General features: G+C 37.8%; 1 protein-coding gene across 1 annotated transcript; it reads right to left on the bottom strand.

Moving 5' to 3' along the window:
* Window positions 1-9,643: 9,643 nt before the first annotated feature.
* LOC137005233 (integrin alpha-E-like) lies at window positions 9,644-21,274 on the bottom strand. Its single transcript, XM_067366050.1, has 9 exons — window positions 21,259-21,274; window positions 17,059-17,164; window positions 16,896-16,973; window positions 16,741-16,806; window positions 16,483-16,604; window positions 16,221-16,372; window positions 15,970-16,120; window positions 15,019-15,166; window positions 9,644-9,795 (listed from the first exon to the last, which is right to left on the bottom strand). The coding sequence occupies exons 2-9, from the start codon at window positions 17,162-17,164 to the stop codon at window positions 9,644-9,646; spliced, it is 975 nt and encodes a 324-aa protein (XP_067222151.1). The 5' UTR covers window positions 21,259-21,274.
* Window positions 21,275-22,425: the final 1,151 nt, after the last annotated feature.

The raw sequence follows: 22,425 nt of genomic DNA, 5'->3' as shown, positions 1-22,425 counted from the left end.
TGACGCAACAAATGATCGATGCTGGTTGTAGCAAAGGCGAAGAGGAAAACGTCTTAACTTAACCTGATTCGGTTTATCCTCACCAAGGTCGAGAGGCACTCTTGGCGGTCCAGACGTGCATGAGCTGGAGCATGAGGGTAGAGGATCAATCGATGTTGGTGTCTTGTCGACTGGCGTGTCTACCGAATTGCTGTTAGATTGTACAATTGCATCTGGGAAACTATGGGACCGATTTGTCATATATTTCCGTATATCCATTTTTATACTGCCTTATAGTAATCTATCTAACATTAGCCATCATTGATGAATCACTCGCAATTGTAAGAAGCTCCCTGATAGGCTAGCGTTACTAGGAGACAAATCTCCGTCTACTATCAGTCCGACAGTCATGCCAGATTTTTGCCTGATATTTTTTTAGTGGTTATGGTTGAATTAAAATTCGATTCAATGTAAAATTTGTAACGTTTTGTTTTTATTTTTATTTAGAATTGAAATTACACCACATTTTATGTCACATTGTACAATTTAATTACGTTTTTACATTCTCTTCTGCCAGGCTTGGAAAGGGGGGCTAAGCCCCCCCTTGACGCCGGGCCTGCGCCCGCACCCGCAAAACTCTGAGAATTTATTCCCGCACAATAATAGAGATGCATTGATTTTGTGTCTTCTCCCGTCCCGCAGGAAAAAAAAACACGTATTTGTATTGATATTATTAAAGAGATTCATGGGGTTGTTTGTTTTGTTTCCCTGGCCTGCATGTAAAAAAAAAAAAAAAAAAAAAGACAAAACACACAATACATTCAAATACAATTTCGTTTTTATCAAAAACTTTGCACATAAAAATAGACTGCTTTGCAAAAAAAAAAAGAAAAACATAAAATGATAAACTAGGCTACATGAAAAACAGCAGTTTTACAATTATTAGCCAAATGTCGCAGGTATTCTGTTTGAAAAATACAGAATAAAAACATTCAAACTTAGGCAGCCTGCTCAATAACACTGGCATCATCACGCCTCTTGACCTAATTAACAAATGGCAACGAGGGGCTGTGCTCAAAAAAACAACACTAATAAATAACATAAAATAAACAACGTTAACGAATGAATTTAACAAATGAATCACTTTGCAATATTGCTGTGGAGGAAGAGAATGTTGCTGATCGACTGCGGTCCCAATCCCGTGCGTCTCTCTTCCAAGATGCGCCCACAGACACTAAAGGCCCGCTCTGAAGGCGCACTGGATGCGGGGATACTAAAGATGAAACGTGCCAGCTTTGATAGCGCTGGGAAGCGCTCTTTGTTGAACTTCCACCAATGTAAATACCTCGTTTGAGGTTCTTTTCTACATCATCTATTGACATCTTCTCCATCATGTCGCTAGGCAACCTCCCTATCCCGCGGTGTTTTTTTTAGCCGCCCATTCCCGCCCGCAGCAAAATTCAAACCGCCCGCTCCCGCGAGATTTGCGTTGGGTCCCGCGGGACCCGGCAGGACTCAATCCCAATGCAGCCCTCTCGTCTCCATCTCAATGGACGGTGCAAAAGAATAGGGATTGGAGTCTGAAAGAACTCATGTTTGTGGATGCGATTATTAACGTTACTGTAGTATGAAGCAGAGCAGGACCGAGTGTTGCGGGAGCTGAACGAGGAGCTGGAGCGATTGATCAACACACGCCTCACGAGCAGCGGGACTTTTATTATGACACAGCCGCCGGCGCCGCTTCCGCTTTTCCGGTCATGAGTTTACGGGAGCTGTCCTTGTCGACAGAACCAGCGGCAGATGGTAAACAGTAATTATGTTCCATAAATAAGTAAAACAATCCACCATAAAACGTGCAAGAAGTAAATAAGGAACTGCTTGAAGCAAGCTAGTGGTTTGTTGGACGCTAGACACTACTTCCGCATTTGTCCACGACACTGTTGTCATGTGGTTTCTACGTCAGTCAAGGCGGTAACAAAGGTAACTGACGTCATTGACAGGCGACTGCACTGCCCCGTGTCACTGTTTAGAATGGGAATTTTCTCATGATTTACAAGTAGTTGAAAACATTAAAGATGTTGTTAGTAATCAGCTGGACAAAATATATACTAGCCTAGTGGTTTTTGGATATTTTACTGCAAATATTTTACATATTGTACCTTTAATGACGATGATAAAAAAGCCAAAAAGAAAGAATTAGATAGAGCCTGAAATAAAACGAGGGTAAATATAGGAGCGGCTTTTCCGAGGTGGAGGGAGCTACGTGTCCTGAAAGGATTAAAAACCGATGCAGAGTCAGCCACATTTCTGCTTGACAAGTAAGTAACTACACAACTAAGATCATTTCAAAACATGCCTGCCTGTCCCCTGCCTGATGCTTCCTCTTCTCCCCGCCCGGTGACTCCTCGAAGTCGCTGTGGGTGTGAATTCCTCGTCGGAGCCAATTGACTCGGTGTCAGAACTCAAGCCGCATGACATACAGATAAAATGTCACGCACTGTGCAAAGCAACTATTGAAACCTACTAATTCATTGGCTTGTCATGTTGCTGAAATAATGTACTAGCAAACCTTATTTAGCATTACATATCGATAGAATAATTATTGCGTACTGTAACGTTAGTTACCGTAAAGCCGAGTTCAGACTCTACGATTTTAGCCCCGATTTTGGTTCGCCGACAGGTGCTCGTTCACGCCAGTGACAATCACGCAGTGTGAATGAGCAAATATTTGGCATGCTAAATATCTGGACCTGTCGGCGATTCAAAATCCTGCTGTGTGAAAAGTGTTCTGACTGAAAACTACATCGGCGATGACCGACAGCCAATGAGAGAGCAAGATACAGAGCAGCGGGGAGTTCGGGGAGGAGTTATAGACCACAATAGAGTGCCCCAGGGATGACGCGTTTTTGTAGGCAAAACCCGGAAGCGAGTTAGCATTTTAGGACTTCCCGTTCCAACGCCGTAAAGTCTATGGGTTTTTTGAATGGGTTTTTGCTAAATTGCCTGAAATAAGGTCTGTGGTTAACAAAGCCTCTAAATACTTAACTTCCGGGTTGGCCTACAAAAACACGTCATCCCTGGGGCACTCTATATCATCAAGCATGGCTTCGTTTCAGATAAACATTACAATTATATCAAACAGAAACAAAGCACAAACCTTTGCTTGACCATCCGCAACAGCAACGCATTGAAAAGTTATTTATTTACCTCCAACTCTCGTTGCAGAACACACAATCCACAGTCTCCCCAACCATTTCCTTCTCCATATTCCTTTTTTCTTTTTCTTGTTTCTGCTGCAAATCAGCTTACAGGCAATTAGTATAATAATAATAATAATGACTCCGGTCTTGCATGATATCGCATTGTTTCCTTGTCACATCTCGCGTGTGTTTGGTTGTGAAATGTAGTTTGCATGCCAGACAGATTTGTGGGCGATTCTTCCTATTTTAAAGTCATGCAGTGTGAAACCTTCTGTCGCCGATCCATCGTGCAGTTTGAACATAGCAGCGACTGAATGCTGGCCAAGATAGTCATGCAGTGTGAAAAGAACAGTGACCCGACTACTTTGAAAATTGTGCAGTCTGAACTCGGCATTAGCTATATTATCATACTAGCTATTTATTACTTATAGAAATAGTGCAACGTCATATAGTTACATTACATGTATTGCAAAATACGTAATGTTTTGAGGACCAAGTTTGTAGTCAAAGTATGGGAAGGCCATAGTCAGTGTAAATCATATTGATGATGTTTCGTCTGTACCAGTGAATGTGCCATAACTGTTTATCCGCCTTAGTAGCCTGCGCGTTCACGGCAGGCTCCGTTGTGATGGGGGAGGAGCTGTGGAGGGAGGGCTGTAGCGCAGCATAGAGCAAGGGGGAGTGACCTGTGAGTTGTGCTTGTTCAAATTTTCAGGCTAAGTCAAGGTTTTCTAAAAACTCCCTACAGCAGCTTTAACTTTGTCCTCCTCCCCAATCCTTCTGTCAAATGCATTACATTGAGTAGCGATAATACATTTCAATACATACAATAAAAATACTGATTTACACACACAAATATGTATGTAGGTGTCAAAAACAAACTGTCTGTCTTGATTAAATGTTATATGGAAATCTTTGTAACTCATGTGAGATTGACAAAATGAATCATGTAAGCAGTGTCATTGATTGAATGCACATAGGAAATAATATTTCTCTAACACGGAATATCTGTAGACAGGCTCTAAAAGCAGCCAGGGCTGAAAATCTTCGCAAACTCATAGAAGTAAATCAAAACTATCCTAGGTTTTTAATTGGTACAGTAGCTAGATTAACAAAACCATCAATACCCCAACTGAATGTTCCAGCACTGTTCAATAGCCATGAAAAATTTGCAGAATTATATGACATTCCGCTTTATACAGAAATTTTCATTTTTGAACTCGGATTCCTCAATTCCATCCCTGTTTTCCACATCAGGGAAATCAGAGGGTCCTACAGAAGAAAAAAAAACACATGGATCAATAGATGAATATTACATTTGTACATAATTCAGAAATTAATTTAGAATGCCTTTTAAATTCCAATTAAATTACTAAATCTGAATATGATCAAATAGAATCAAAATAAACTGAAAGTCAAATAAATTAATACATCTGTGACTTAAAGGTCCATTTTCAAATTTTACTTCATAACTTGTTAAATATAGATATTTCTTCACACAAACGCACCGCTTCGCTTTAGAAAGCCTTGTCAAACTGCTTTGCTTGAAGGTTTTGATAAAATGTTTGAAGGTTTATAGGCTTTACAGAACAATGTAAGATATCAACAGATCAACAGAATGATCAACTTCATGGCAATTTTATTGATTTGACTGCCTTGACACTATTGGATAAAAAGTGAACTCCAGAGCTGCTTTATAGATGAACTGAACACATTTCATAATTAATGTTTTTGAATCAAACTGAATCAACACTGAACTGACTTCAGTTGGACAATGACACTATTGTCTTTTCAGAGCTACTTTACAGAACTGGCACCATATAGGCTAAATAAAGATGACATGTTGGATGTGGCTAATTTAATTTAAAAAAGTACTTAGACTTTAATCAGGGTAGACAACGTATTGATATTATATTTTATGTGGATGAAAATTAGGCTGTGTGGGATAGACTTACAGTGGCACACACTGTATAAACGTCCTAGATCATAATGTAACTTTCAAAACTCACAACTTTCAAAACTGTTTTGCTGTCTACTATCTTTTTGGAAAGATGTTTCTGCAGCCGAATGACTGTCATGTTGTCAAACAACAATAGCTACTGGACTCTGACCGATCATGGACTGTTTGGCTCCAGTAAACCAATTCCACATGTCAGTAATTTTAAGGGTTTTTTGGTTCTACTTCAAATTACTCTAAAAGATTCACAGAGTGTTTGTTAATGTGAGTGTATTTCTACTCACGGTAGCGGTGATTGTCATCAGTGTCCAGCTCGAACCCCAGATTACACACACAACGGAACGATCCCGGCACATTCGCACAGCTATGAGCACATTGAGCCTGACCAGACACATCTATATCTGAGAGAGAAAACGATTGGGTAATTAGTGGATATGTCAGCGGAAAAAGCTACTAGTCTGTTAAACCTATGTTCAGACTGCCACCAAAAATCCTTTTTTTTTTTTTGGCATATCCATGCATATGCTGAAGTCTATGCAGGTTTGGGTCCAAAACTTGGACAAGTGACTTGGACACGGGACTGGTCTGATATTGGTTACCTCTGGTCTCAAGTAGCCTAATTTAAAATAAATGTGCTTTTAGCAAATGAACCCCAAGATGACCTGTATTTTTAAAACATTCCTTTTCATTTTTCGTTTCAGGCATTTAACAATATTTTATTATTTATAACAAATACATATACATAATCCCTTCTTCTCAATCTGTGCTTCTGTCTGTAAATTACCAAACGCTCTTCAATATCTGAGGTATCTGAGAGAAGGAGTGTGGGGATTGGCTTCTTAATATTGTCGCGATTAGGATTAGATATTAGGGTATGTTTCTTTTGAGTTTTCCACATACAGAAAACACTGTATTCTGCTGGCAGGCCATTAGATGGTGATGAAACACTGACTGAACATGTGAAGGCAGGAACACACCAAGCCGATGGTCGGCCGTCTAAGTTTTCTCTGCGTGTTCTGCACCGTCGGCTGAAGTTGGTCCTCTGATTTTTCGGACGGTTCGACATGTTGAATCAGCATCGGAGCTGGTTGGTCCGTCGGGCCATCTTATCATTCTGATTGGCTGTTCAGCTACTGCCACCTGCTGGTACGGAAAGGCATTTCATCTTACGCAGGCGCAAAACGGACGTGCTACTTTGTCGTTGGCTGTCGAGTGTTGGTTTGGCGTGTCAGGGCAAATTTATCCAGGCGAGAAACATAGTTATCATCTGCCCACACAGCATGGAGAGTACAGGACTGGAATTGAGAACCACTAGGTTTATAGCAGGAGTCTTTGAGCCTGTCTAGATCATGTTGGTAGTGTTGATAGTTTTTACCTTTTTCTAACCCCATAACATTCCTGTAAAATTTGCCTAAAATGCCTAAAAAAAACATACCCATTCTTAAATTAAATTGCATGCTGTTCTTGAACCATGTGGAGTATATGCATGGTTTTGGTCTCTTTTGAAAGGTATGTGTACCAGGGGCAGTACAGTGGAACAGGATAACTGTCTGTTTTAGTGAGTTTTATTTTCTGTTCAAGTTTTGCCCTACCATGGGTTGTTTGCTTTTTGTCCTCTTGGCTAAAGTCTAGGCCCTTGTATTTTTCACAGTTTTTATGGAGATCAGAGTTTAAAATGGAAACTTTCCATTTTATAACACAAAATGTCACATGTAAACCCAGTGTCCTGCATGGTGTTGATGCTCTGTGAATGCTTCCAGTGTGTGCCAGTGTCTGAAGTGCATGTGAAATCATGCCAAATCTATTGGCCAATGTAGGTCAGATGATGAAGCGGAGTGCGTCATCAAGACCTTAAAACAGTGCCTGCATTAAACGTCAACAGATTTGAATCATCTGAAGGAAGATGCATAGGCATATTGAAGTAGGGTCACTAGATGCAGCATCTCGTTCTGTTTTCAGGGAACCGGGTTTACATATGTAAACCGAAGACATTCCCTTTCAAGTTAACTCAATGCTGCGTCATGGTGTTGACGCTATGGGAATTAATACCCATGCTGCCATACTGAAAAGATGTTTGCCCAGCAAGGCTATGGAAGATACACAAGCACATACCTTTTGAGCTAAAATAATTAATCAACCCAAAGGGAACAGTGAGCATGGGGTTAAATCCATATCCAAACTGTAAAACCTTATGGATGTGTCCAAGGAGGACCACCTTACTGCAGTACAAACATCTTGCAAAGGCACACCCTTAAATAATGCCTTAAGGGATGTCACACCCTGAGTAGAGTGGGGCATGACTCGTAGAGGTGAAAACAGCCCACGTGCCTCATAGGCCAGAGAATCACATCTGTGATCCAGTGTGATAAACACTGCTTGTTGATGGCAGCACATTTGCTGGACTAATAATTGATTAGATTTATGCCACTAGCCACTGTGTGGTTAATTTACTGTGGACTGGCTGGTCAAAGTCACCAGATCCTGAAACCTGTCAGTGACAGCATTTACTTTATCGCCATACAGGCCAGGAGAAGAAACCAGAGCATCCAGGAGAAAGACTTTTTCTTTAATGCCCAATAGATTAAGCCACATGGCAGCCATAGAACAGCCAGTGTCATGTTGGGCGGCATGGAGGGCAAGATCTGCAGAGTTCTTTGACCGGTTTAGGGTCTAATCCCTCACTGACATTCAGATCCTTCAGAAAGGCAAGCTGGACCCCTCCAGGACAATGCCAAAGATTGTTTCCATGACATTTCCCCATATAGGATTGAATATGTGTGCTGAATAGGGGTTTTTCCATGATCCCGACACCGTGGTGTGGAGATCAGGAAAAAATGCTTGTCGAGCTTACTGTGAGCTACTTCCTGATTCTCCTCTGGACAGTCCAAATTTATTTTGGCTACGGCATGAGTTACCACCTCAAGCAGCTCCTCATATGCATATGATTGAGGAAGTGGATCAATTGAGGCTACCACAACAACATCCACATCCAGTTCCTCAGAGCTGGATGTGGCCAGCATTAGGAGCTTATGTGGATCAGAAGAAATTGCAGAGCAGGCTTCGGGATCCAAATTGGGGGTGTCTGAGACAGAAGAGAGAGCAAGAGAAAAGGGAAACACCTTTCTCAAGCTCTTCCGCCAACTCCACCTGCGATTTCCATTATTAGAGACCGAGCATGCTCTGCTTCCAAACACATTGCACACAAATCGCGCATGTCATCCCTCGTAATAAAGCAAGGGCATGGTGACACACAACTCTTAAAATGCTTGCTGGCCATACTGTCTAACACCGAGTGAGATGAACAATCTGACAATCAATTCATGTGAATACAAACAGACATGCAGCTTCCTGAAGACAAAGAGGCTGATGACGTTTAATGCAAGTGCCATTTTTTTGGTCTTGATTTCACCTGACCTCTGTCAGCCAATAGAATTGCCATGACTTCAGACACCGGCGCATACTGAAAGCATTCCTATAGCGTTGAGTTCCCTCGAAAGGGAAATGCCTTTCTCTATATAGCATGATGTTGAAAAATTTCTTACCTTTAATTCCAATTATACTTTTCAGTGAGGACAGAATGTCGTCTAATCCGGTATAATTGGAAACACTGAAAAATTGATCAGGATCTGCTATGTCCTTCATCTCTTTTATTGCTTCAGGATTAGACAGAATACCTTCACCAACCTAAAGATAACAATGTTTATCCAAGTGTATGGGTTTTATGATTTATTTCGTTAAATCATAAAAACCATTAACTATACAATAACCAAGTAACATAGCTGTTGTAAGTGCTTTAGTAGGACTGGTGAACCTAGAAGTAGCTATCTACAAGGACAGATTCAAATAAATGTAATTTTACATCATCTTTATTTTTTAAAATAAAATAAAGATGATGTAAAATGTGCTTTATTATCTAAAATGCTGCTAAAATAAGCAGTAAACTTCAGTGGCCCAGTACTGCACAACATAATGAAATTTAAACAACACAATGAAAACAAGCCACAGCACAACAGAATTGGCACAACATAAATGAAACAAGACACAATCATAGGGATGTAATGATGCACCGTGAGTCGGTTGAAAATCGATGAAAATATGTGACAATTCAAGTCAGTTGAAATGTTTGAGAAAGGAATCGTGATACACACTTTAAACAGCAGGGGCACTGTCCCTGAAGCAGATTACTGTGATGCTGCTTTTCAGGGACGAGAGCAGCGAGTAAGTTGAGCGTCAAGAGTAGCAGCAAAGCCCCGGGTATATTTTGGCCATCCGCGTTTATGCACGGTCCAAGTAATGTTTGTCAGGCGGAGGGCTTGTGCCTGGCCGCACAACCTGTCCGCATGCAGCCCAAATTTCGAGAACGCTGCATAGTGTGCAGTCGACGAAGAAGAGTGTGGAAAGAGCGATTTAAAAACAACACGCTTCAGAAACTTCTTCCAAGACGAGTAAACTTAGAAGCATATCCTTCTACATCGTTTCAGATTCTTGTTCATGCCCAGCGAATGTTCTATTGATGACACAACTCAGTGCTGCCCTCCGATGTCTGGTAGAGTATAGAAAAAGGTTGTACCGCACATGTGTCGAACTCATCCGTGGGCATCCGTGGTTGAGTATCTGTCATGTTTTGCACAGAGACGAGAAGGTAAGATCCATGTGCACCTTTAATGGGGTAATCCAGAAACGTAATCCAAACAGGCAATGGTCAAAATCCACAGAAACAGTCAATACAAAAACAAGAAAAACACAAGGAAAACCAAAATGGAGAAACAAGAAACCATACATGAAAACACCATAACAAAAGCAGAAACAAACAAGGTATTGACAGACACTAACGAACAAACACAAAACAGCTGGGTGCAATGAAACGGGATAATGAGTCTGGGAAGTAGGGATGGGCAGATCGATATGAAGTATCGATATATCGATACTGACGTTGAGTATTGAAAGTATCGATACTCAAATTAAAATATTGATACTAAGGTGTGTTTTTTTAACCAGTGATTTTGTTTATTTAACAATAAATTTAATGCATAAAATATGCATTGGATTGGACAAATAACCTAGGTACGCGAATAATTTGTAGTAAAAGTATTTTCCTGCTCATCTGAACACGCAAATGCTCCAAGTCAGAACCAATCGATCACAGAACATTCGCTCACTGCCGACACTACATTCAAACAGCTGTAGGGCTGCGTTTAGTATCGTAAGAAACCATTGATGCTTTTGGGAAACGCGGCCCAGAACAATGGTTTGTGCAATTACATTTATTTAAAATGAACGTTAAAAGTTCATATTGATATTCTGTCAGAATACAAATGTTTCATTTAATGGGTGCAACATCCTGTCAATGGCAGTCCCTTATGACCATAGTGACCATAGTTCAGCTAGGCATATAGTAGGCTTATTTGTAAATTTTCCATACCAAGTAAACATTTTAGCCATGTGTAAACAAAAATATAGTCTAATATAATATTAAGTGTTAAGTATTAATCTTCAATATAATGTTAAGTGGGTATCATAACCCATTTTACTCTTAGTAAATCAATGAAAACTGAATAAATGTTAAAATCTAAAAGTTCATATTAGAGGTATCGTATCGATATCGGTGATATTGGCCTTGAAAGTATCGGTATCGTATCGAAAACAAAATAAGTGGTATTGACCATCCCTACTGGGAAGTGTGTTATGGGAAATGAAGTCCAAGAGTGAAAACAAGAGTCCGTGTTGGAGTGCCCTCTAGTGGCTGATTAGGGCACTCCCACTAGTGATCATGACAGTATACTTTAAAAGGTGAGTGAAAGAAATATGAAGCATTTCATCTTAGAAATAATAAAAGAACACCTTTTCATTTATAATTAATCTTAAAATTTTGTCAAAAAAAAAATTGTGAGAAAATCGTATTGTGAAACTGGTATCGTGAATCGTATCGCATCGTGAGTTGAATCGTTACATCCCTACACAATACAATGAAATCATCGCAACACAATGAAAAAACGCCACAACACAACACCACTCACCCCAATGGAATAGCGAATGACATCTTTCATTTGTGGCATGTTCAAAACATCTGTAAGATTCATTGGGTCTCCCAAAATCTTCCCATCAGACAATACAATTATAATTTTTTTTGAGTTTTTTTTGGATCCGTTCTCAGGGATGAAAACATTTGTGCTGCAAACAACCAATGAAACCAGTGAGACCCTAACATTAACATATTACCAACAAAAGTGATGCATGCAAATCAAACACTTAAAATGTCTAGTATTTCACATCATAATTTGTAAACTCACAGGACATGATGGATGGCAGAGGCAGTGTTGGTGAGATTGAAAATTTGCTGTATTTCCTTGACCTTTTGCAAGGCTGTGGCACGATCCTTATTTTCTAGAAGTGAGAGCTCTGTCCTGATGCTACTGCCGTATTGCACTATCGCAAAGTTAAACTGAAGAGAGAGGGATTTTTTTGTTGATAACATACCTTTTAAATTGTACTTCAAACAGTTATAAATGTGTGTCATAAAATCCTTTAGTGTATACTTGCATTGAAACATGCTTTCCAAACATTTAACATTAAATTGTAGATGAAATCTTTGGCTCTCTGAAAGTCATCTGGTTGAATGCTTTCAGAGCCATCCAGCACAAAAGCAATCTCTGCCCCAGCATCTAAAAAATATTATACGCTTTAAGATATTAATCAACATTTATCTTTCTAAATATTACATTATTTGAATGACATTTTTAAACACTAGAAAATAATGATGAATATTGTCTGTACGTCACTGAGAGAAAAGTACAAGAGTACGTTTTGGAAATCTTTCCTGTTATAGTTACAGTCTGGGCCAACTGTCCTGCAGATGCCTTTCATGTGTCTAAGTTCAGTGTCCAAGCATCAGCATCGTGATGGATGGAGATATGCTTCTGACTATCTGTCCATATGTGCAAGATTACTAATTTTGTCTATTTTTCTTAGCCAATCAGAATCATTTTAACCCAAGTAATGATGTAGTTAGTGGACTCTGTTAATTGCTGTGGAAATGTGAATGTATGCAGAGCAGCTTACAAACTCCTTGTGAGACTTGAAGCTGGCTTCTGCTGATGAAACTGCAAACTATTCTTCAGTTAAATGTTTTTCAATTTATTTATTTTTTACTCTGACTCTAGGTCTTCATGATTACTCGATTACAATAGTCACTTTATTAGCCTACTGCTATATTTAAAAATACACTTGAAGGTGTAAAATTCTGCATATGTTACATATGTTGTTCAACAACAAACATTTTAACAAAATGTATATTTTAGTCAGAATTATGCGTGGCTCTCGCTCATGGAAATCTATGAAGTTTATTCACTAGCAGAAGGCTCATCCATTCCAGACAGCAAAATGGAAATATTATGTTTAAAATGTTATACTCAATATTTACTTCTTTTTCACTGAACTGTTATCTAAAAGCAATATCACTCACAAATTTGTGATGTTGCACTGAATATTATCAAGGCTTAATTTTTACAACAGCTGTATTAGGATGTATTTACAGCATATCTAAACAGATTTTAACATGAAAACTATGCATAAATGGCCTTTCTCTATTATATAGTGTGATGTTAGATGAAAACTTTCTTACCTATAATCCAAATTAAATTTTGTTCCAGTGAGGACAGAACATTATCTAATCCGGCATAACTGGAAACACTGAAATACTTGTCAGGATCTGCTATGTCTTTCATCTCTTTTATTGCTTCAGGTTTAGACAGAAAATCTTCTCCAACCTAAACATAGCATGATGTTATTGCAAGTGTACTGGTTTTATGACTTATTTTGTTAAACACTAAAAATAGTGAACTATACAATAACAAACTATGAGTAATTTAGCTGATATGAGTGTTTTATTGAACTCAAACTGGTGAAATATAGACATATCTAAAAGGACTAATTAAAAAGATGCTTGCAGCTTTAATGTGCAATTGTAATTTAAAAAAATTTAAAAAAGTGCTTTATTATCTAAAATGATACTGAAATAAGCAGTAAACAGGACACTCACCCCTATTGAATAACGAATGACATCTTTCATTTGTGGCATGTTCAAAACATCAGTAAGACTCATTGGGTCTTTCGTAATCTCCCCGTCAGACAATACAATTATTATTTTTTTGGAGTTATTGTTTGATCCATTCTCAGGGATGAAAATATCTGTGCTGTAAACAACCAATGAAACCAGTGAGACCCTGACATTAACATTAATATCAACAAAAGTGATACATGTCTAGTGTTTCACATCATAATTTGTAAACTCACAGGACATGATGGATGGCAGAGGCAGTGTTTGTGAGATTGAAAATTTGCTGTATTTCCTTGACCTTTTGCAAGGCTCTGGCACGATCCTTATTTTCTAGAAGTGAGAGCTCTGTCCTGATGCTACTGCCGTATTGCACTATCGCAAAGTTACACTGAAGAGAGAGGGATTTTTTTTTTTTTTTTAGATAAAATACCTTTTAAATTGTACATAAAGGATTGGTTCACTTTAAAATGAAAATTACCCCAAGCTTTACTCACCCTCAAGCGTATATGACTTTCTTCTTTCTGAAGAACACAATCGGAGATATATTAATAAATATCCTGACGCATCCAAGCTTTGTAATGGCAGTTAATGGGAAACAACGAGTATGAAGCTTAAGAAAGTGCTTGCATCCATCATAAACATACTCCACACGGCTCCGGGGGTTAATAAAGGCCTTCTGAAGTGAAGCGATGCATTTGTGTAAGAAAAATATCCATATTTTACATGTTATAAGGTAAAATATCTAGCTTCCACCAGACTGCCTTCCTTATTCAACTTAGGAAGAAAGTGTAAACTGGCGTTGCGTTAGTTAAGCTTTTTTCATAAGTTGGATAGGGAAGGTGTAAAATGTAGCTTAAGTGTTTTGAACTGCGAGAGGCATTACACTTTCATTACACAATTTGAATACGGAAGGTGGTCTGGCGGAAGCTAGATATTTTACTTTATAACTTGTTAAAAATGGATAATTTTTTTTACACAAACGCATCGCTTCACTTCAGAAGGCCTTTATTGACCCCCCAGAGCCGTGTGGAGTACGTTTATGATGGATGGATGCACTTCTTGGGCTTCAAACTCATTTCCCGTTCACTGCCATTATAAAGCTTGGACACGTCAGGAAATATATTAATATAACCCGATTGTGTTCATCAGAAAGAAGAAAGTCATACACCTAGGATAGCTTGAGGGTGAGTAAAGCTAGTAAAGAGGTAATTTTCATTTAAAGTGAACTGACCCTTTAAACATAACAGCTATAAAGGTGTGTCAAAAAAATCCTTTAGTGTATACTTGCATTGAAACATGCTTTCCAAACATTTAACATAAAATTGTAGATGAAATCTTTGGCTGTCTGAAAGTCATCTGGTTGAATGCTTTCAGAGCCATCCAGCACAAAAACAATCTCCGTCCCAGTATCTAAAAAATATATTCCGAAATATCAGTATAGAAATGAGTTTCATTTTAGACATTGTTCTGTGTATCTGTAGTATGAGACCATCAGCATGTGTAGTGTGGAGATGCAAAGCTTGAATCTGCTTTTGCTTAGTTTGGAACAATTTGTGCTGATGGAGCAAAAATATATAAAGTAACAGGCAATAATATTTTGTTTAAAATGTTATACTCAATATTTACTTTTTATTCACTGAACTGTTATATAAAAGAAACATCACTCAAAATGTGTGATATTGCATTGAATATCAGCAAGGCTTAATTTCACAACAGCTGTATCAGAATGCATTTACAGCATATCTAAACAGATTTTAGCATAAAAACTATGCACAAAACTGCATTTCTCTATTATATAGTGTAATGTTATATGAAAACGTTCTTACCTATAATCCCAATTAAACTTTGTTCCATTGAGCACAGAATTTGGTCATCTAATTTGGCATAACTGGAAACACTGAAATACTTATAAGGATCTGCTATGACCTTCATCTCTTCTGTTGCTCTAGGATTAGACAGAACACCTTCACCAACCTAAAGATAACATGTTGTTATTGCAAGTGTACTGGTTTTATGATTTACTTTGTTAAATAAACCCTAAAAATCATTCACTATACAATAACAAACTATGAGTAATTTAGCTGATATGAGTGTTTTATTTGGACTCAAACTGGTGAAACTATCAACAAGGACAAATTAAAAATAAAGCTGCAAGCAGCATTTACGGGGCCAAACACAAAGAAGGCACAACAAGTCATGCTAGCATGGCTGGGAGCATCAGACCAACTGCAACAGTGAGCAAGTAAAGACCTATTTATAACTTTTTGCCAGCATGGGCTGAAGATGATCTGATTTGATTTTCATGAAAATCAAACGAAGTGTCTAGGATGAGTTTTTCACAAAATTCAACATGGCGGACAAATTGTCATGATGCAAATGAGAGAGAGGAGAACATTTTATTTCTAGCCCTTACGGTTCAAAAGTTATTATCATAAACATGAGTAAAACTTTGGACAGGTGGTGGCGCTAGAGGGATTGTGTTAGAGACTCCAAATTTTCTATGGACACAGTTGATACTGGCCTCTATCGGTGTGCCAAATTTCACAACTTTCCCACATACGGTTCTATGGGCTGCCATAGACTTCCAGAGCGGAAACAGAACAATAATAAAAAGAAGAACGCCAACGGATACAACAGGTGCCTGCGAACCTTCAGTGCTTGGCCCCTTATAAACTGCAGTAATGTGCAATTGTAATTCTAACAAATAATGTGGCTTTTTAAAAAAGTGCTTTATTATCTAAAATGATACTGAAATAAGCAGTAAACAGGACACTCACCCCTATTGAATAACGAATGACATCTTTCATTTGTGGCATGTTCAAAACATCAGTAAGATACATTCGATCCGTACTCTCCCCGTCAGACAATACAATTATTATTTTTTTGGAGTTATTTTTTGATCCATTCTCAGGTATGAAAATATCTGTGCTGTAAACAACCAATGAAACCAGTGAGACCCTGACATTAACATTAATATCAACAAAAGTGATACATGTCTAGTGTTTCACATCATAATTTGTAAACTCACAGGACATGACGGATGGCCGAGGCAGTGTTTGTGCCCCCTAAAATTTGCTGTATTTCTTTGATCTTTTTCAACATTCTGACGCGATCCTTATTTTCTAGAAGTGAGAGCTCTGTCCTGATCTGACTGCTGTATTGCACTATCGCAAAGTTACACTGAAGAGAGAGGGATTTCTATTTAATCAAATATATCTTTAAAATTGTATTAAAAAAACAAGATAGCTATAGCATAATCTCTGTCATAAAATCCTTTAGTGTATACTTACATTGAAACATGCTTTCCAAACACTGAGCATGACATTGTAGATGAAATCTTTGGCTCTCTTAAAGTCAGGTGAATTAATGCTACCAGAGCCATCCAGCACAAAAGCAATCTCTGCCCCAGCATCTAAAAAAGATGTTCTGAAATATCAGTATATATTATGATTTCTTTTAAGACATTGTTCTCTGTATCCATAATATGATACCATCAGCATGACATAATAAATACAAATCCTGATTTAAGGTTAAACATGGACTAGTACCGTCATCATCCTCAGCTGTTTTGGTTTCACTGTTTGGATGGGTGTCTCTTCTCATCCTCTGTTTAACTAGTAGATATTGAAATGTGAATGATCAGATATCAGATTCTTTAAATGAGTCACACTCAAGGCAACAAATTATTTTCAGATAAGCTCACCTTGGTCGATCCTTCCACCTCGATAATTGTTGTTGTTGGTGTTATTACTGGTGTTTTTTTTCTCCATTTGATTTAAAACTGTAAGTAAAGGGATTTGGAAAGTCAGGGGTAGGATTTCATCTGTTTAAATCATAAGTATCAATATCAAATCATCCAAACATACCTAATTTAGCAGGATTCAGTTTGCCTTTCCCAATGGGATTCATCAGTTGACAATTTCCATTCAGATCCTCAGTTACTGACTCCTTTATGTGAACTTGATTACACATCTTGAAAGAAAAAAATCCACAAATCTAAATACCTCGATTGTATCTTTCACTAAAGTCATTCGTCTTCGTATTCGCCTATCATTTGATTCTAACTGAATAAACGGATATTAATGTCCTCTGTTAATAATAATAATTTGTAGTACATTTTTCACTACTCACTGACATGGAACAGAAGAATGCAAACACAGGTAATATCGAAACAGAGTTTATTGAAACACCAGGGATGAAACAAGGCGAGTAACTTTGCGGCAGATCAATGTGGTGATACTGGCAGAGAAGTGACAGTTCTTATCTGTTGCAGATGGTGAAGAGATGTGAATGGCAAACCGGATGACTGGAGGATGCGCTGATACTGAAGAAGAAGGAAGCAGTGTTGCCGACTGCTTTCAGTTGAAAGTAGCTAAAACTGGTCGCTAAATGACATTATACTGGCAAGTCCACTGATCATTACTAATATAAATATAGATCAGTGGGCGAATCACAGAGTCTAGATAAGGTTGTTAAAGAAGTTAATAGATTTGTCGCTAGGCTTTTGAAAAAGTCTCAAAAGGGGCGAGGAAGCTGCTAAATCTAATGACAAAATCGCTAAATTGGCAGCACTGGAAGGAAGACTGGACAGTTCGAGACTGAATTGTACAGGTACGTTTCCACAGATAAGTAGTCAAGTAAGTGTACAATGTCGACCAACGAGACCAGACAAAGGTGAACTCATGTGCGTGGGTATATATAGTGACTGTGATGATGATTGAATGCAGGTGGTGCTGATCAGTAGTCAGGTGATTGGGAGTGCGTGTAGGAATCTGGTGCATTTACATCCACCCTCATAATGCAATAAGGCCTATAATAGGATTTTGGCAATATTGCGATTAAACTTTCTGAAACTAAACTTCGATCAAACGCATGTGATTAAGCTCATAATGGTAGTTTTGGTGGCTTGAAATCACAAACTTTTGAAAATGATCTGTCAATTTTTGTGTAAACTGCAAAAATGCGAATCTATGAAAACGGTGATGGCATGCACATGTATTACATGCTTAGTCTATCTTAGTGATAAAGTCCATCTGTGGTGGAAATCGAGTTTTTAATGTTGTTTATATGTCTATGGGGTGTTTTAAATATGCTTTGTGCAAATTATATTAGTATAGTATTTTCTCTTTAAAACTGCAGTGAACCAAAGACAGTCTCAAACCTGTGGTTTGAAATCGCTGGTGTTTCTTATGTCACAAACTACCTTGTAACCAATCACGTCAACATGAAGGCAGGCTTTAGCACAGTGGTCTCAAACTCAATTCCTGCAGGGACACAGCTCTGCATGGTTTTGCTCCATCCCTAATCAAACACACCTGATCCAGCTAATCAAGGTCTTCAGGATTACTAGAAACTTCCAAACAGGTGTGAGTTGGAGCTGGTTGGAGCTAAACTGTGCAGAGCTGTGGCCCTCCAGGAATTGAGTTTGAGACCACTGCTTTAGCATATCATTAACCATGACTGCTTTGAAGCAGGGGAGTCTCAAGAGAATATATCCTGATATATTTTTCTGTTGGGGTAGATTTGGCAATAGTGGGTGTATGTTAAGGGTGATGTTAAGGTGTTCAAAGTAGGGATGGCTTGATACCACAATTTTGGCTTCGGTACGGTACCACAATCTAATACCGATATATATCTATATTAAATCGATAGCATGCAATGTCTAAGTTTTGCTTCTTAATAGAACGTTCCATTGCGTTCCAGAACGTTCGTTCCACACCGGCGCCAAAGACTATAGAATAACACAAGACGTGTCACTCGTATTGTTTTGAATGGGAGAAAGTGTAATGCGCAATATGGCGGAACAAGTCCCGCCTTCTAAATAAGAGCCAATCGCTGACTGGCAAAGTAATCGCGTCACTTCAGCGGCCGTTAGAATCACCGGTTTCTATAGAAACAGTCAGACGCGCGCCTCCGAGGAGATGCGCATGCGCATTAGCTTGATCCAGCCTAAAAAATGTTTTTTTTTTCATGATTTGAGCGTTTAGAAACTAAATTTATGAGCCGGTTGTTGTTAGATTTCATTGGTGATTTCAAATATGAAATTTAATTGTAAGGTTGGCGAACAGTTTTGGAGAATTTGATGTTTCCCCATTCAAAGAGATAGGAGCTGCATGATGCCCAGGATGGCCGCCAAATGAAATGACTTGTCTTAAAGGGATTTTGCCGGCGCACAGCAGCCGCCCTGCATTTCCGCCATTTTGTGGTGAAAGCGAGTCTGCAGTCCACTAGTTTCTATGGCAATATCAGCTGCTTTGTAAAAAAAAAAAAAAAAAAGTACATTAAAGCTAAAATCCAACCTGAATTATGACAACACAAAATAAAATACTGTAATAACTATTTAGTACAGCGTGGGGCTAAACAGAGCTATGCTACTCCAGTATACTTGTACTATACTAACTAGTGCAAGCACTCACGTCCCATACACCGCACGACTGCTACTGTCTCTTTTCACAGAATAAAACAATAAGAAGCAGTACTGTCTTTTCTTTTCTTTTATTCTGAACACAGAATAAGAATTACATAGTCAAGGCCAGATTGCCAAGTCCCTCCTGTACACATATCTCTCCATGACGGTGAGAGCCACACTTTTTAATACCAGGTGGTAATTGAACCAAACCCACCCAAACTAACTAGAACATAAACACACATCACTTTGTAAAATCAAAACCCAACCATCTTGCTTAAATAATACATAAATCAACTCAAAACAAACAAATACCCATAATGCAACCAGCTTCTGGTGTTGAATGCTGGGTCACTACAATACTATCATTAGTGATCATCAAATCCTTTTAACAGTTTATTTTACAGACTTTGTGTTTAAATCTTCCACATTTTCACAAAATCTTTGCTCTCTAGAAACCCAGTCAGTTTAGATTAAATATTCTTTAAAAGATCTATTAGCATTATAAACACTGAATTAATACCCACAAATGAAATTAAAATAAGAACATGCATCAGAAACACTTGGAATGTTGGACAATAAATATATGAATATAACAGCTTGATTTTGCAGTTTTGTCTAATGTCTGTTAAAGCAAAAGTGTCCAAAAATGTGAATTATAACTGACACAGCAATGGATCATGTATCATAAGATCGTTATGTTTGTAGCGTGATCCAGTAAAACGTACAATATATTTCAATTCAGAACTACTATTACTATTACTCCACTAAGTCTGAAATAGCCTATGTTGGATGATATTAAATTTATTAATTTGCTATTAATAAATGTGTAAAGTTGCATAAAATGGAAATACTCAATAAAGTAGGTTAGCTACATTACCTCAGATGGTTGAATGGCTGGATTCCACAACTGATAAAATAAAATATATATAAAGACAATACAACATTTACTGTAGGAGCCATACAATTTACTGGTGACTTAACTTTAAAAACTGTTCTATTGCGCTTCTGATTTGGCAGTGAAATTCACCGATTTGGGGAGCGTAAGATGTGAACGATTCTCCAGTTAGTATTTTCACCCCATAATGGCGGCTGCGCTACCGGAGCGCCATCTAGTGGCTGTTACCCAAAAAATATCAGAGTGTTGCCTCTTGGGTTCCAAGCTCTTTGGCTTGGGTTCTATACTCTTTGTACACACGTGCATGTGCATGCCTTCACTGTTTTCACAGATTCGCGTTTTTACAGTTTACATGGTATCCTTTTCAAAAAGTCTAATTTTGAAACCTGTTTTCAAAGGTTTGCATTTTTTAGGCCGCCAAAACGCATAAAAGTTTTCCGTTTTTAGTTGAAAACGGTGTCGTGTAAACAGCCCCTCAGAATATATCATTGTTTTATTTTAAAAACATGTTTTCACTACAGTGTTGGAGGGAAGAGTTCAGTGCAGTCACATTTTTGACTGATGTTTATGACTGATAGTCACAAGCTTCATCCTGAACAATTTCCCCACTTTGTCCAATTCAACTGAACTGACATATTTCTATCTGTCAAGGGGAAACCACTCTCTGCGGTTTTACTCTGAAAATGTTGCGAAACCTTCCGTGAAATCATGTTGATAACAGAATTGCTGATCATATTTTACATTCCTTTTTTTTATACATACCACAAGGCGCTCCTCTTCTGATATCAGGCTAGAAGTTACAGATGCAGGACTCAGGCCTTTTGGTTTTTCATCTTTAAAAGATATATTCATATAATAAGAGTTTTACAGTGAAAGTAATTCTGTAATGATAAAATGAACAAAGTTAAGTTTGCATTTTAAAATTAGCTTTATTATGAAAAGATACTAAAATACAAAGATAGATACAAATACATACATACCGTTAAAATGTACTCTGACGCATTCATCCTCTGGAGTGCAGCTGAAAAGTTTTCCATTTGTTGGGGAAGGAACAAAAACTCTAGAACAGACAAAGCAAAACTTTTTGACTTTCTCAGTTTGTGTAAATTCACTTGGGGTTCAGAGTTTTCATTTTCCCCACATTAATTTCACACATGTCCAGTACAATTATGTGGTTTTGTTTCATTAATACAGTGTATACTTTTTTTCTTGATTTCCCCCGAAAGACTGGAAGTGAAATAGGTTGGGCACATTGTAACATAACATACAATCTGATCTAATAAAAAAATATAAAAGACAAACTAAAATATTTTGTCAATAAAATACAATTATTATTAACTTTTTCATATAAAATAATGGCATTTTTTTTTAAATAATTAAAAATAAGGTACTTTTTGTGTTTGACAAACACACAGCAAAACACAGCTATACAGCATTCAAAACATAATAATAATGAGTCATTTCTGAACACTGACTCTCAAACTTTATTCACCCTTTTCTCATGGTTTATCAATAGAATTCATAAAAGTATAGAATAGAATAGCATAGTTCCCATAGGGGCACATTGTAACAGTGTGACGACATGCCCCACCTGCGCAACTGCGATTTAAACCCAAAATCGTGGTTAAATCTGCATTAAAAAACTACCTCAACTGTTAAATAAAAGATATAAGATTAAAATAATATCAGATTTGTCTAATTTTAAATAAACAAAAAATAGAGATGAAAAATTAACTTAATTAAGAAATTGACTTTTGCTATGGTTAAATAAATGTTCAGTGATATCTTCGAAAGATTTTTTAATTTTGCCACAGTTTTTTTCTCGATATAATGTTAATATGGCAATTAGTAAATACACTAAGTTTTGTCATGCTGGCATGTGTGGAAAGTTTTAAAGTATGTCTTACAACTAGCCCCGTGCTACTTTGT

The sequence above is a fragment of the Chanodichthys erythropterus genome, chromosome 17 (assembly GCF_024489055.1).
Source record: "Chanodichthys erythropterus isolate Z2021 chromosome 17, ASM2448905v1, whole genome shotgun sequence".
Taxonomy (NCBI): Eukaryota; Metazoa; Chordata; class Actinopteri; order Cypriniformes; family Xenocyprididae; genus Chanodichthys; species Chanodichthys erythropterus.
This window is presented reverse-complemented; position numbering and strand designations above follow the sequence as displayed.

Coding starts and splice junctions, on each gene's coding strand:
- LOC137005233 (XM_067366050.1), bottom strand. CDS start 17,164: ATGTGTAATCAAGTTCACATAAAGGAGTCAGTAACTGAGGATCTGAAT. Junction 16,974..17,058: donor ACTGAATCCTGCTAAATTAG/GTATGTTTGGAT, acceptor CTTTACTTACAG/TTTTAAATCAAATGGAGAAA. Junction 16,373..16,482: donor TTTGGAAAGCATGTTTCAAT/GTAAGTATACAC, acceptor CTCTCTCTTCAG/TGTAACTTTGCGATAGTGCA.